Here is a 15,548-nt window from a genome sequence, read left to right on the forward strand (position 1 = left end):
CCAATATATTATCTCCTAAATCAGACAACTTATAATCATGAGGTTGGAATTTTGTGTCTAATCTGCATATGGGTATTTCCGGGAAAATGTCAGCCAAAGTGAAATTACGACAAAAAGTACAAAGCATTGTAGCATGTGACATTTGATCCCAAACAATCCACTCAAAAATAGGACAGGCCAAAGCCCAGTATTTTTTGTGGTTTTTATCTAGAAATATAAAATCCTGAGATTCGCAATTTTTACCATTGAGAGTACTCTAAAAAATATTAGAAACAATTATTAAGTGTGAATTTAATGCTGCATTTGCATCTTTATTCGAAATTCGAATATAGGCAATATTTTGTGCATATCTATATTATGCTACTGTGTAGTGCTATTAACTTATGTGTTTTTATATAATGTTTAAAATTAATTTAACTTTTAAAATGCTATTATTTACACCACACATTTGTAGGGAGCGGTCATAATTTTTGTTGCATGTTTATAATCGAAAATCGAATATGAATGTAATAAAAGTGAAATTTAAATTTCATACACTATAGGGGGCATGAGTTACGAAATTTCGGTTGCCAAATTGTAACCTGAAAGTCAAAGCCAAACATATTTGGTGGTGGATACCAAAGTTTGCACTGTGTTGTTTTACATTTTCGTTTTACTTTCGTTTATTTCAGATTTGTTGACAACAAACAAATACTTTCCATACGTTTATGAAAACGTGAGACGCATAATTATTGGCCCGTATTTTAGTGAGCATATCCCAGGCACTGTCGACCAATGCCTGTCGTAAAATCAAACGTCGAATGGCGGAGTGTGGTGTTCGGTCAATCGGATTTTGTTGAATTGGCATAAGTCCATGGCACCACACCTAGAAAGATGGCACAACACACGAAGTGGATCCCATCCACTCGTGGGGTCATCACGTACACAACGACCGCATAATGCTGCAATACCAGCAGATAGGTACTGTCAATCACCATTTGCGGAATGAGTAGAGCGACGCATTGCCGGTGCGCGAGCGGCTGGCAGGTGTGCTGTTGTATTTGTGAAATTAGAGTGCGTGATTTGTGTTGAAATCCATTCCCATTTGCACCATTATGGATAGCAATTTTCGCCAAGACGTAGTATGTAATTCCCCCTTCGTCTCAATGACAATTTCCAATTAACTTTTAACATTATCAATTACAATAATTTTTTTCTTCTTTTCAGTGTAGTTTTTCACATTTCTTATTTCAACTACATATGCATGTTTATCAAATCGGATGAAACAAAACACATACCATATTCAATCAGCAGCTTCAAAATATAGCGGATAAAAATATGAGCTTGACATTGGATCTATAATACCCCTTTTTCAGCCTGTTCCGCTCTTTAATCCCTTTCTTATTACAATAGATTTACCGAAACGAGCCAATTTAACCCAATACAAATGCAAAAAAAAAAGGGAACACATTCATTCCCAGCACAGAAAGTTGCGAAAAAATCTGTAAATCTGGTGTTAGAGGATGTTAATTATTTGTATTGAAGTCAATTATTCTTCAGACACATCGAACGATACTTTTTCACTTTTCTTCCCAAATAAGGACAAAAGATTGAAATTGACATGTTCTGAGGGTTATTTGAGCAAAATTAAGTCGTTCATTCAAACTAATGCCTTTAGAGTTTTTTTTTTCCATATTTTTGTTTCTTAATATTGATCTGTCCCATATTTGTCTCTTGTTATGCTTTAATTAGAACGAACGAACATTGAATGAGGTACATAATTAAATGTTCTAGACTCTGCATTAATAGAATTGTCTAAAGCTTTTAATGCTCATTTTTTCTTAGCAAATTTGTAATTTAGCATGCTGTCAAAAATAATATTCTCTATTGTTACTCGGGGTTTAAAGTAGTATATGCTTATTATGTGTAGTATTGATGCTATTGTAAACAAATTAACATACTTATTGAAGAATTGAACATCTGAGGGAATGAGAAAACCAAAACCAAAATAAAACTAAGGAAATCAACAAATTTACAGGCTGTATATAAAACAAGAAACGCTGGCTTACGTTGAGGATGGGTGGGCGAAAAGCAAGACATCGGGGGTATGCGAACAAGCTGAAACTGAAACCAACGGAACCACAAACCAAAATAACAAAAAAAAAAATGTAATGTTTACATAACAAATATACATTATTTATTGCAGTATACGAAAATAAAATATACAAATAAAATGTCTAGATATGTTTATCGAAATACTGAACGAAATAAATTATCTAAATTCATACATAGTTATATGGGTGCATATATGTAATTGTGTGTGTAATATATGTACTATAGCATGTTCAATTGTAAACAACAACAATAACTAATTATATTAACAGAAATGAAAAATAAAAGAACAACTACAACTAAAACAATACATTGCATGTCCAAATAATAGAAATACATATTTCAATAATAAAAAGTACCACTCCATTCCAACAATTAACTATTGCAGCCGGATAGTTACCTCTTTGGTAAAGTTAGGAAATATTTCAACATGAGTCCGGATAACTTTAACCGATTCGACTTGGGCAATGCGACAAGTGGTACATACACGTCGATTGGCTGTAGTAATAAGCAATTCCCGTTTTGAGTCTCCTCCTTCCCGGACTGGGTTGACTCCTGCAATGGGGTCATCATTTAAGCTTGTAATGGAGGAAGAGTTCGATGGCTGATGATTGTTGGTAATTTCCATATTCTCGTTCGAAATATGGCCAGAATCATCAGAATCGGAAAAGGAGGATTCATGCTCCGTGGTCTTTAGTAACACTGTCGACGAAACCAAATCCAAAGAGTGCATGTTGCTCACGGTGGCAATACCACTATCCGTCGAGACCTGGCGTTGTGGAAGCGAACGTGTGGCGTTGTTGACTTGGACTACATTTACTAGGAGTTCGGAATGCTTGTTCGAGTGTTCCGCAAAGTCCGGCGGTATGATCTTACAGGATTCCAACGATGGCGGTAAGATTTTATCCTCATTGGCGTAGTTAAGTTTCGGCTGGGGTTTTTTGCGTTTCAGTGTGGAATTTTTACTCGAACCACTATCACCACTGGACGATTTAATGCGCACCACCGATTTGTTATTGCTGGCAATAGCCGAGATACTGGAATGCTGTTTGGTGTTAAGTGATTCTACTTTACGCAAGATCTGTTGACCCTTCTCCAAACACTTATCTAGAAGTTCATCGCTGGTTCTACTGCGTCTGGGTGGAGTGTGCGGTGCTAATGTGGTGGAAACGTGCCTTTTCTTGGACAAGCTTGAATTTGAATTCGTTCTTCTAGGACCTGCAGGATTTTGTTCGCGGGTTCGACTGCTTATTTTCGTGTCCATAATTTTGGGTTTAGAAGGCCCGTTGGAGCAGTCGGTACTTTTAATTGTTGGTCTAACATTTACATATTGGTTAGCTCTGTTCATACGCTTGACTGCAGTTGTCTTTTTGTCAGTTACAATCTTGCCCACTGTCTTGCAGGAGTTTGCGACAACGACGCTTTCACACTCTGCTTTTTTTTCAGACTCTTGAGGCAATTTCGTATTCAAATAGCAAAAACTCTTGCTCCTTTTTTGCAACGGTATTCTTTTGAGTATTGGAATCTTTGTTGAGTTAGATAACTCCCAGACCGATTTCGATTTTTGTTTCTGTTGCTGGATAAAGATGTGCCTCATTTGTCGTAGGCAAGGCGAATCCGGAGATTGATAGCATTTGCGACGTGTAAGTGACAGACACGATGCTGATTTGTGCAGTTTCTTGATGCTGGTCTCATGGTGACAATCTGTCAGCGCCGGAGAGAGGTTCTGTTGCTGTTGATCTGTTGATTCTGACAATTCTCCGTTTATAAATTTTTTATCGCAGACTCGGTCAACAGCGGGATTATTTGAGCTTTGTTTAGGAGCGTTCACAGCTGTTAAACTAATATTTGACGATATTTCTTCAGCCGGATTCTTTTCATCTTGGGCGCTGTCGCTGAACTGCTGAGGGGGCTCGTGGTAGTCAAACACGATTTTATCAAAGGTCTTTAACACTGCATTTAACTTGCTCTCATCGTGAGCCACTTTTTCCAACTCCTCAAATATTTCATCCTCCAGTGAGGTCTTGGCCAAACTCAAGCTCAATTGAGTTTCATCTTCATCACTATCTACATACGATGAGGGTCGTTGGGCGAAATAACTGGATATGCTGGGCGCATTTTGGGTGGCTGTTGAGGAAGACAATGATTCCGTTTTAATGACTTTGACACGGTCGGTTTTGTTTTGTAATGGCTGGGAATTCTTGTTGGTTAATGTGTATTTCCCGATTGATGAGTCCAAAGAACTCAATGCGGTCATCGACTTGGAATGCTTTCCAGCCTTGTACAGTTTTCCACTTATCTTTGGCGTTATGTTATCTTCGATTGTGTGTCTTATTTTGGAATAAAATTTGCCAACGCCATAGGCCCTGTTATGTGTTGTAGCGGGTATTATATTGGGGGATTTTCGTGAAGTTGTCGAGACAGTTGCACTGGTGCTTTGAACGGCCTTAAGGCCTTTTTTCGGTTTTACATAAAATTTATCCATTCTTTTAGACTGGCAATTCACAAAATCAAAGGTGCATTATTTTAAAGTTCGGCCCAGTAGATAATGTTTCGCTTGAAATCACTTGTCGGTTTCCTCGCTTTAATATAAACTGTTTTATTGTAGCACGCTCAGGCCAACACTTTCCATTTCAAGTAACAACTCCCTCTTTGTTTTACGTTTGTTAAACTCGCGTAAACTGTTCCAATCAATGTTCAGTCAGTTATCGCGTCTTTAGTCCGACTGATTGCAGTGCGCATGCGCATACTTGTTGCTGATTGTATTCGAAATGTTACATAGTGGCGGTTCAAACCATTGGCATGACGAGCAAAACAATTGATTTCGCTGTCATCAAACATGTTCGCTTGCTAGCCACCAGACAACACTGGCTGTGATTTCAGCGAAAGTTTAGCAACCGCCACTGTCGCTTGCTGTGAACACATACACAATACATGTTGCATATAAATGCGTAGCTAAGGCAACTAGTTACCTGATGGTGGCGATTGTTATGCGACTTATTGCCATTTATGCTACAAGTGCGCGGGTTCAAAGCGCCAAAGCCTCGGTAACAACAAAACATATATGAAACCACCACATGTGTTAAAATATGGTACGCACAGTCAGAAGTAGTTTATTCGGTTGACAATTTTTGAAAAACACAATATAAGTTGGTTCTATCTAGGGAACCTATATACAAACTATACACATGTTGTATATAACCACCAACCTTAGAACGCATCAAAATAACGCATCAAACTAAATAACTGGGGAATATCAAATGTACTATATAATCGAATTGTATATTCTTTTGGAACTGATTTTAGGTGAATGCTCGACAGAATAGTAGGGGAGACTGTGGACCATTCGGCACTTTTTTAGAACTCTACATCTCAGTACTTATGGCTGTTTATTGTCCTCTGATTCTTAATTATAAAAAATAGTACCAAACCAACATATAATAAATTAGTATAAGTTAAAATTTTTTACAGTTTTGTAAAAAAAATCAAATTCGCCGAATGTGCCCCTTCCCGGCGTAGCTTCGGCATTTGATGAGACACATTCGGCACCATAGTCATAGCCTGATCCTCTAAATGTTCCATTTTGTTTTAATATGCGTTTTTTTAATTTTAAGGCTATACACACATCAGACCACACACACTATCAGAAATAGCTTTTTTCTATCGCATTTTCGTCAGTAAAAGCACGTCTTATATATGTAATTTCGAACCATATTAAAAGGATGTTTTTAAAGACAAACTCAAAAACATTTTAAAGAAATAATATAGCTCTATCTGTATATGGCCGAAATGCCGAATCTATACCCAAAGGTACTTTTTATAGTTTTTTTTCATTTTTTTTATCAATCTTCTAAAAACATTATATTTTTAATTATTTTTATAAGAATATACATTGTAATTAACTACTTTTTAATAATACTGCCTTAAAATTTGACAAGTTTTTTTAATCGAAATATTAATGAAATGGAAATATTACCAAAACATCTGTAAAAATAACAAAAACCGTGCACCTAAATAAGTTTATTAACTAGAGATTTCAAACTTTGAGACAGTTATTTATTTTGAAATTCAATACTTATGGATGTACAGTGAGAGCTTCATATCGAAAACGCGATTGCCGAATGTGGCCCGATGCCGCATGTGCCCTATTCTCCCCTACATACCAAATATGTATGTACTCACATTAGTTACCCACGGTACATATAGCATAGACTTGGGCACGATTGACACGTACAACTGCATTACCTTTCGGAAGCAGACGTACCAGCCATCATAATAAGCGCCTTAATTTCAAATGGCAAGTCACTGCCACAAATTTCCACACTAAAATCATAGAAATTAAGCCCCTATAACCTTCTTTCGGTGTTGCAGACATCAGCGAAGTGTGAAACTGAAAATTTCACCACTATAAAAAGAATTAGTGATAATAAGTCATATGAACTGTTGTGTCCAAAAACAATACAATTAATAGAATGGGTTGCTCGCGACTTGTCTGTCTTCCAACGGACGATCGCCATATATAGAGAATATATTAATTTTGGCATTGCTATTAACTAAATAATTTAATGAAATATCATATTACTTACAGCAAACATAGATCTAGCTGATGTAAAACATATCTACGAATATTGATTTTGACAGAAAATGAAATTGCGTCTATGTTCCTGGAGATTGTAACGCCAGTCGACTGTCTGTCTGTTTGTCTACGCGAAACTAAACATATCAAACACCACATCACAGCTTAGCAGACATTACAATTGCCAGTAATCGTCGTTACATGGTCATGTCTCTCTCTTGAACTTTTATTTTCATCTGTGCATACGTCGACGTCGTTATCCGATTCAGCAGAATGCCACTAAAAATGTCAATTTAATTGTCAATCAGTGGCAATAATGCCTCTTGCCGTTGATAGTAAGTGGTGTGGTTATTATCGCACAATACAGGGTCGGTCAAGTGAAGCATTAGTGCATTTCGTATTAAGGAGAAATTGTATGGGCCGACAGTAATTTGCACGATTGTTTGTCACTCAATAGAAAAATTATTATTCAAAAAGTAGTAAAACTTTTCAAATGTATAAAGAGAAAATTGAAAACAATTTCGATTAATACAAGATTCTTGCAGGTCCCGCAACAAGGCATAGAAGATTCTTGCAGGTTCCGCAACAAAGCATTTTTGTATCTATGATCCATAATAGATTTTGGTTCGAGACATACTAGATTAATAACTTACGTAGACAGTCAAATCTATTTATTGAGAATTTCCACCCACGTTCATTCTGTTGTAACTGATACCGTTTCTTTAGATTAATTCCCAACTTGTTGGTACATTTGTACCATTATTTTCCACTTTAAGGGTTACTTTCCGAATTAGATACATTTTTCACAATGATTTGATTTCTGTTATCTTTAGTTGGTACTTAATCTACTAAAACGAAATTGATTTTTAAATATTTTTTTCGTAACATAAAAATTCAAATTTGATGTTATTCATAAAAACTGTAATTTGGAAAAAATGCATGCAATTATTTTCTATCTAAGGGTTTTGAAGTAAAACATATATATTTAATAATATTCCAAACAAATCTAGCGCTGATTTGGAGCAGAGGTAATTTTTTGATGATGTGACCATCATAAGAGAACACCGTCTAATCGAAAAATCCAGTTTTATTCAAGGACGAAATCAAATAATTTCATTACTTTTTGTATCATAATCATATTATCACTTGTTATTTCATATTTAATAAAAACCACAAAATACGTAAAATTTATTAAACATGTACGTTTTAACAACTAATCCACAATCAATATGATGAATTATTGTATACAATTTTGTAATAAGCTGTAAACAAATACATTTTTACAAATATAGATTTCGGTTAGAAGTATTAACACTCCTCGGAAACTATCGTAATTGTAGGTACGCACATTTTTACCAAATATATATGCACTTGCCAAGCCGCAGAGCAATAATAACAAACGCCACATTTCCTGGGCAACATTCCGATGTGAGCACAGCTGCAACAACATATTAACATAGTCATGTTGGTCATGCAATAGGCTCAGCGTCATATTCAAATGCTGATCTATCAACCGAGATGTATCACATGTCCCACCTTCGAAACCGATAACTCTATTCGATGTGATTATGTACATCGATTATGAAGGCCTTAAATGATCCCGTCGATCCATCCGTTTGCGCGGATATCTGTTGTATTTCGCGTCTTACTTATTATTTGGCAATCTTTTGCGTATGCAACCACCAACTAAATTGATAATTCATGTCTACGGCAAGACATTACAACTCGACACAAGCAAAATACCAGACTTAACGTAGCAAGTAGTAGCAGCAGATGTCCGGTTGACTGACTACGAAGCATGATTCTGGGCTACAGTAGTACAACATTAATCCACAGGGTAAACATATTAAATTATCATCTGTGCAATGTTTTCTTTTCTTCTATTTTGTGCATCTCCAGAGTCAGTAGCTAGGAGAAAGGTAGTCATTGTTGCATGGACATGATGTAAATGAACTTGACCATGAAAAAAGTGCAAATCCGAACTGACCACTAGAATATCAGGCATTTCTGTATGACGTCAGTTACTTGTTGAGTGAATAACAATCGCCACAAACTTATTTTAACATATATTTGTTCGTTTGTCTTCTTGAAATGTGTATGGCCGTTAAGTGCAAATATTACAATAGGTAAGCCGACATTCAAGTGGAATTGTTATGAAAATATATATATATAAGCTAAGCTGGCTTATATGTATATTTTCATACACCATATTTTATTAAAATATGTATGTAAAATAAATAAAAAAATAAAATAAATATGTTTTGCTCTGTTCACGAATCTGCAAGATTATTGAACTAATCGAAATTGTTTTCGATTTTCCATTAAAACATTTTATTACTTATAAATATATAAATTTGGTAAAAACATTCACGTTTCAAAACATATTGCAATATTGTGGCATTTATTATTCTTTATTGTGTTTCCAAGTTTTGTGAAACTTTGGCGCTATTTTAAATTCTAAAACAATTTCGACTAACAAAGCTACTATTGACTATTGATCTGTTCCTGTACTGCAAGAATCTACTACTTTTTACTACGATAACGAATTTTCCTTTATGATATCGAAGAAAATTGTAAAATCTAGTACATGCTTGCAGTACGGGAACAGGCCATATACAAGCACTGCAAGGCACATTTTATACGACTTCACTAAAAAAATATTGATGAAGGTTTTAACCATTTCAGTGTTTTTGTCGAATATATTCAACATTTAAAAGTACTCTCTTTCTTTGCGATATTTCGGTTATCCTATGTACCGTTACAATTGATGTTTTTTTGTTTTTGCTGAAAGACAGGCGAAACTGCCCGAGGGTTAAAATAAAAATTGCTATTTTTTCTAAACTCTGTGCCTTTATATGATCTGAATACAAAAATTTAGATTTTTTGACACTGAAAGGGTTAAAACTATATATATATATATATATATATGTGCCAGATTGTAGAGGAAATAGAGGACATACATATTATAGATGACAGCCAGTAAAATAGATGATTGGTAAAAAACATATGTAGAATTTTAGATTATTGCCCTTAACTTAAACCCATGTACTTTCATTTATCCCAACAAGAAAATTATTGGGAAATCTCTCATATGGTAACAACCATTCAAAATACGTATTTTCAACTAAGCAAACAACAACAAAGAGACTTATAATAATCTGCTGCACTATACAAAGCAACTTCATTCTCTGTGACAATGTACGTATGGAATCGCTGAAGTAAGAAACGACCCACAGTTCAAAAATTTATTTCTTTTCTCATTGCTGTGTAATAAAAATTTGATAGTGAAAGTGGCATAGCAACTACGCGCCTGGTCAAGTTATTTGCTGTTTATTGAAGATGTTCGAAGTTAACGCTGATGGTGATTCTTCTTCACAAGGTGAAGGTTGCAAGGTGAGCAAATGCAATTGTAAAACAATGTCTTTACATCTTGTTACATGTTGCGATTGAGCTTCAGAGTACTAAAGTAGAATAATTAGTTGACTTTTTCTATGAAGTACCCATTTCCTTAGGACGATATAGCGATAAGATTGGCATGTATATGGTATTCCAAAAATATAAAATTTCATAATTTTCATCTGAATAACATCAGAATGGTAATGAAATTTATGGCGGTCAACTCTATGGAGATAGATTGATATTTTGATACTATATTTATTTAGGCTAAGTTATTATTTGGAGCGATGTTGTAGGCTTTACTGCTTATTTTAGCTACATGTTTCCTAGTTATTGTTTGTAGATAAAAATTGCCAGCTGCTATTATAGAGATTGAGATTCTTTTTAAGTTCTCTTATATTTTAATGCTTTATTCCTAAATACAGATTGATCTGCAGCCAGTTTTTACAACAATCAACTGTAAAAACAACTTGTAAACCGTGTTATTGGCAAATGAGACTAGAAAAACCAGTGACATGTTCGTTTGTTCTTTTCGTCAAGTTTATGCCCAGCTTGATGGTGTGTTTTTTTTTTTTTTTTTTTTTTTGAGATGTTGTTTTTGATATTCATTTGCAACTCACATGCCACTTAAAAGCAATCACAGTATAATGTTGGCAATCCATCAGTCGGTGGCTTCCAGAAACTGTTGGCAGCAACTGTAAAAAGCGTTATTTAATTGCAACGCAATGACCTCTACAGAATGCAATGACACTTGTGCGACCAGCCCCTCACACATCGTTGTCACAAAGCTCAAACATGTGTACAACATTGGGAGATTGATTCTAAACTATTGCTAGCCAAATTCTCAGAAGTTGGAAATTAGTATCTGCGAGAACTAGCTATGAAAAATATAAAAAATTATACGTTCTTATCTAGGTTTATTTCCATTGGCTTCATTGCCTCAACGAACTCGCTCCACTAGGCAAAAAACACTGAAATCATGTTGAATCACTGTGCCGCAGTTTGAGATTCAAACAAGTTGTAAGACTAATCTCCGTCGTGTTCTTTTAACCAATGGAAGCCTTTAGAACCAATTGCATTTGTTGTCAGTACGCGTAACGCGATGGTTGTTTGTTTGCCTGCGGTATAACAAGCCTCCAATGTAAGTGACGCTGTGGTAGTTTGCAGAATCGAATTTAGAAAATACAGCATTTGGAAATCTCAGCAATAATCATGAATATTTTAAATTGGAAAATGGTTGTCTTCCAACTGGTCTGGTATTGCAGTGGTTAGTTATGATGTGGGAAATTGAAAAGCACAACTGAGACTCACATTGTTTCATCCACTGTCATAGGTTCACATGCTGGCGTGGGTCTCTCATATCGTCCCGGTAAATGTGACATTTCCATATTCAGTGTCGTACAGGATATGTTGCGTAATGAGGTTAGAGCTTTACTTAATCCCCGTATTCGGTACTTGGCTAGCCAACAAATGCATTACGACTTGTATACTTCTCTGAATCCCAACGAGCGCCACATTCTACGCACAGGCGACATCAAGGCATTGCGAAGTTCACACTTCAATCCCAAGTGGCCAGTGAGGTAGGTCGGTTATATAAGTGATGTGGACATTGTGATTTTGTTTGTCATCTGTGTACGTTTCAGAATATCAATCCATGGTTGGGCCGGAAAAAGCACCTCTTGTTCGAATGCCGCCATCAAGGATGCCTATTTGTCCAGAGGAAAATTTAATGTCATTCTGGTGGATTGGAGTAATATTTCGCATGACATTAGCTATCCACGTATTTCGCAACAATTTTCCGAGATTGCTGCAAACGTTGGCAAATTCATACGTTTTTTGCAAAAGGAAACCGGCATTGAGTGGAGCAACATCTACTTGATTGGCCACAGCGCCGGTAGTCATATATCGGGTTTGACGGGCAAACTATTGAAACCACAACAGATTGGTGCAATAGTGGCATTGGATCCAGCTGGCCTGGCACAACTTGGCTTGCCGGCAGATTTTCGTTTGGCACCCGATGACGCCACCTATGTCGAGAGCATACACACGGACACCACACATTTGGGCAATCCGAGCTTTGAGCTTAGTCATGCATCGTTCTTTCCCAATTGGGGTCAAGGCCAGCCACATTGTCCAAATGCAACGGCAGCCGAATTTGATTTTGCTTGTGATCATTTTGCAGCCTTGTATTTTTTTGCTGAGTCTGTGCGCAAACCAAAACTGTTTGGTGCGATGCAAGCCGTGCCATCGTCGTGTATGAAACACCACAATTGTACATGTCGCGAAATGGGGGCAAAAGAATGTGCGGCAGATGTTTATATGGGCGGTGAGCCCCTAATGCCCAAACGCGGTGTATTTTATCTAAGTACACGACGTAGTCATCCCTTTGGTTTGGGCAACATTGTTCGTGTTCGAGCAACGATGAAGCCGAATTTCTTGGAAAGTAGTGTTCTACCAACTCAAATATTTTTCAAAGGTTGATTAAACGTCGCTGGTCGTTCAATTGACCGACCAGTTAGATGTCGCAAAGCAATAATTGTGGAAGATAAGTTTATGGGATACATTTTAAATAAATATAATTTTTAAGCAATAAAGATTCAATAATTGCTTGTAACCCATCTCAAGTTTTTTAAATGCTAGCCACACATCTTCAAACAATCTGGATATGCCATGGACAAAATAATAATAAACAACATATAAACATAAACATTTATGATAGTTACTAAATATGTATTTTAGATACATTACTAAAGAATATACTTTTCCCCATTGCGAATTTGTATAACCCACGTTTTGTATCTGGGAGGACAACAATTGCTAGAAATTAGTAAACATTTTTTAAAACAATTGCATATTTGAAATAACTCAAAAGTTGCCGTAGGAAACAATTCTGTTACAGAAACCGGAAATGAAAATAGACAATATATATATATATATAGCTTCAAATTGAAGTGCTAACCGACCACACTTAACTGGTTAATTTTGTTGCTAATATTTTTTGGCGCATTACAATTAAATAACATACTCGTTAGACAAAAAACATGTTGAAAATGAATTGAAATAAAAAAAAAAATAACGACGTTCAATTCGATCAAATAAAGCCGTTCATATCTACATATTAAGAAGTTTTTTTTTTTTAAATACTGCTCAATTGGTAACTTGTTATTTTTTAATATATGACGTGTATATTAAAAGAGTAATTGTCTGGTGAATCATTCAGTTAAAAAGTTTACATTACATGTATATTAATTACTGTAATAATTATCACGAAATTAACACCATGTCATTGCCCCTTTAAACAATTTTATATTAAAGGGAAGCACAGTGCACTGAAAATGCACATAACACTAGGTTGACATATGTAGTTACTTATTATTAGGATTAATCTATATATGGGAATATGGGCAAGGGTGTATTTGGATCCACTTTTTTACTTATGTTATAAAACAACTTTAAATACTCCAAAACTATGATAACATAATTAAAAAAATAAGTAAAATGTAAATGTATCTTTAAAAATCCACTCCCATATATTCCTATTTTCTGGGTATAAATGTAGTCAATGAAAAATTAATTTTGTACACCACCATATATCTATAGGCGTTATAGTTTCATAGATTTTTTACAGCTGAGTATTAAAAATTGACATACCTGACTTGGACCAATTCGATATGTTGCAGGATCGATTTCGTTCGCTGATAAAATTTGTTCAATAACAACATCTTTGCTACCCTCGCCAGCTAAAAGGCCGAACCGTCTCACGAACTCGGCAAGAGGTACAGATTCAGGAAATCCCAATCGATGTAACCTGGCAGCATCCAAAACCTGCGAACCTCGCAGCTGTAATTAGATAAAAAATGAAGACTTTCATGCACTAACACTCTTAATACTCGTTGGAAAGACAATACTCTAATTGTTAGATTATAGACATAACAATTGTTGTACTTACTTGGCTTCTGAGCAGCGGAATATTGACAAGATCTTCTTTAGTATTTTGTATTGCCGATGTGTTTGGTGAACCGCTAACCGAGAGGCAGGAATGTTGTCCAGCATTATGCTGAAGTAGATAACAATGAACAAAGTGGGTGCCAGTTCGACGCAATGTATCAATGATACCGTCCACTGTAAATTTCACTTGCAACATAATGGAATTTCGTTTTACTCCGGCCGAGGTGAATGATCTGCGAATACTCGAAACTCGGCGTAATGACTGAGTACCTTCGAGGCCTGCAAATGATCCACAAAATACAATACCACCAGAGCTACGAGTCAAAGATCCTATATAGAGACGACTTATTTCGTCTCGTGAAGAGTCCTGTAGCAGAGATCCAGCATTGCGTATGGCTGGATGTTCGCGACTATTTCGCACCCAACCATTTACACTGTACAATACAGGATTTGTGCCTTGTAAATGCTGCAGTATAAATTGTTTCGGCCCGGTACATTTGCGCATAAGCGTTTGATGCTCTCGGTCTCCATAGTGCGAAAACAATCGCTCAAGGAATGTGTCATCATTTGAGTTGGGGTACATAGACTCCTCATCTAAAAGCCACAACAGACCTCGACGGTCCTGTTCCCTCAAGTCTCTCTGTGATGAACGAACTACGTGGTTTTGTGGCGCTTTATCAATCAGTGCAACCAACGGCGCTGGACTTAATTCAGATACACATTCCGTGTCAATTTCGACTAATTCTTGGGCATAACGATCCCTTGGTGCCACCAAAGTATTGTGATGGAAAAGTAACTGTAAACGCTCCTGTAAATAGTTATGCTTCAAATCGGATAGAGTTGCTCCGATTTGTGATCCACAACTTGCTGGATTTTGAAATCCAGGAGTGTCAACCAGAACTACTGAAGCAATTGTATGCGAAGCCGTGCAAATAGTTTTATTTATGAGTGCCACGACCGCCGCTAACGCCTCAGAGTAAAGGCCTATTACCAATGCATCTAAACATTCCCAAGCTAGCTCCAAACTATCCATAGATGCCTTAGAAGGACTTGTGCTGCCCGCCGTATTAACATTAAAAGCTGCCCCGGCCAAATCTTCAAATGAAACTCCCAGTAAAAGGGCAGCCTTTCGTGCAGCTGAGGGATTGGCAAACTGTGTACGAGCATTGGTGCCACTACCTACGACAGTAACGCCAGCCAAGCCCAAATGATATATGGAAGCCAATATACTCCAAATACCCTTAACAGCTTTCGGATCAATATTCAAAGTTTCGAATGCCAGTGTGGTGCGCATAAAATCGGCGGCTGCTCTTTGACGGTCCTCCAATTTTTGAGACAATGATACAAACGGATGGTTATCTTCAGCTGGTAAGCTATCAATGTAAAGTTCCTTTTGTAGAGATCCAGCTGCACCAGCCAGTAGACGAGACATAATGTGGAAACTGTACTCATTATTTAGGCGTCGACCAGCTCTTTGGCGCTCTGGCAGCAATACCTGTAATAAATATATTTTCAATAATAATTTAACAAGAACTAT

The 15,548-nt window shown here is 36.4% G+C and overlaps 3 protein-coding genes across 3 annotated transcripts in view; 1 reads left to right on the forward strand and 2 right to left on the reverse strand.

The window, feature by feature from the left end:
• LOC133335288 (unconventional myosin-XVIIIa) overlaps window positions 1–15,548 on the reverse strand; it is a 53,637-nt gene that overhangs the window by 14,023 nt on the left and 24,066 nt on the right. The window contains exons 9-10 of the mRNA XM_061543576.1: window positions 14,013–15,506; window positions 13,715–13,903 (exon numbers count right to left, since the gene is read on the reverse strand). Coding sequence (XP_061399560.1) covers window positions 13,715–13,903; window positions 14,013–15,506 — 1,683 coding nt within the window. The remainder of the gene's footprint in view (window positions 1–13,714; window positions 13,904–14,012; window positions 15,507–15,548) is intronic.
• On the reverse strand, window positions 2,471–4,576 carry LOC133335266 (uncharacterized). The gene has a single exon (XM_061543556.1). It carries the CDS (start codon window positions 4,574–4,576, stop codon window positions 2,471–2,473), a length of 2,106 nt encoding a protein of 701 aa, XP_061399540.1.
• Window positions 11,297–12,544, forward strand: LOC133335268 (pancreatic triacylglycerol lipase). Its single transcript, XM_061543557.1, has 3 exons — window positions 11,297–11,330; window positions 11,397–11,643; window positions 11,707–12,544. Exons 1-3 carry the CDS (start codon window positions 11,297–11,299, stop codon window positions 12,542–12,544), a joined length of 1,119 nt encoding a protein of 372 aa, XP_061399541.1.

The sequence above is a fragment of the Musca vetustissima genome, unplaced genomic scaffold, assembly GCF_032173495.1.
Source record: "Musca vetustissima isolate MV318-11 ecotype Yass unplaced genomic scaffold, APGP_CSIRO_Mvet_v1 utg3273, whole genome shotgun sequence".
Classification (NCBI taxonomy): domain Eukaryota; kingdom Metazoa; phylum Arthropoda; class Insecta; order Diptera; family Muscidae; genus Musca; species Musca vetustissima.

What these genes read in the sequence shown, in the direction of transcription:
- LOC133335266 (XM_061543556.1), bottom strand. Translation starts at nt 4,576, where the DNA reads ATGGATAAATTTTATGTAAAACCGAAAAAAGGCCTTAAGGCCGTTCAA.
- LOC133335268 (XM_061543557.1), top strand. Translation starts at nt 11,297, where the DNA reads ATGGTTGTCTTCCAACTGGTCTGGTATTGCAGTG. An exon ending in ACTGGTCTGGTATTGCAGTG is followed by an intron (nt 11,331 to 11,396) that starts GTTAGTTATGAT and finishes CCACTGTCATAG; the next exon opens with GTTCACATGCTGGCGTGGGT. An exon ending in AATCCCAAGTGGCCAGTGAG is followed by an intron (nt 11,644 to 11,706) that starts GTAGGTCGGTTA and finishes TGTACGTTTCAG; the next exon opens with AATATCAATCCATGGTTGGG.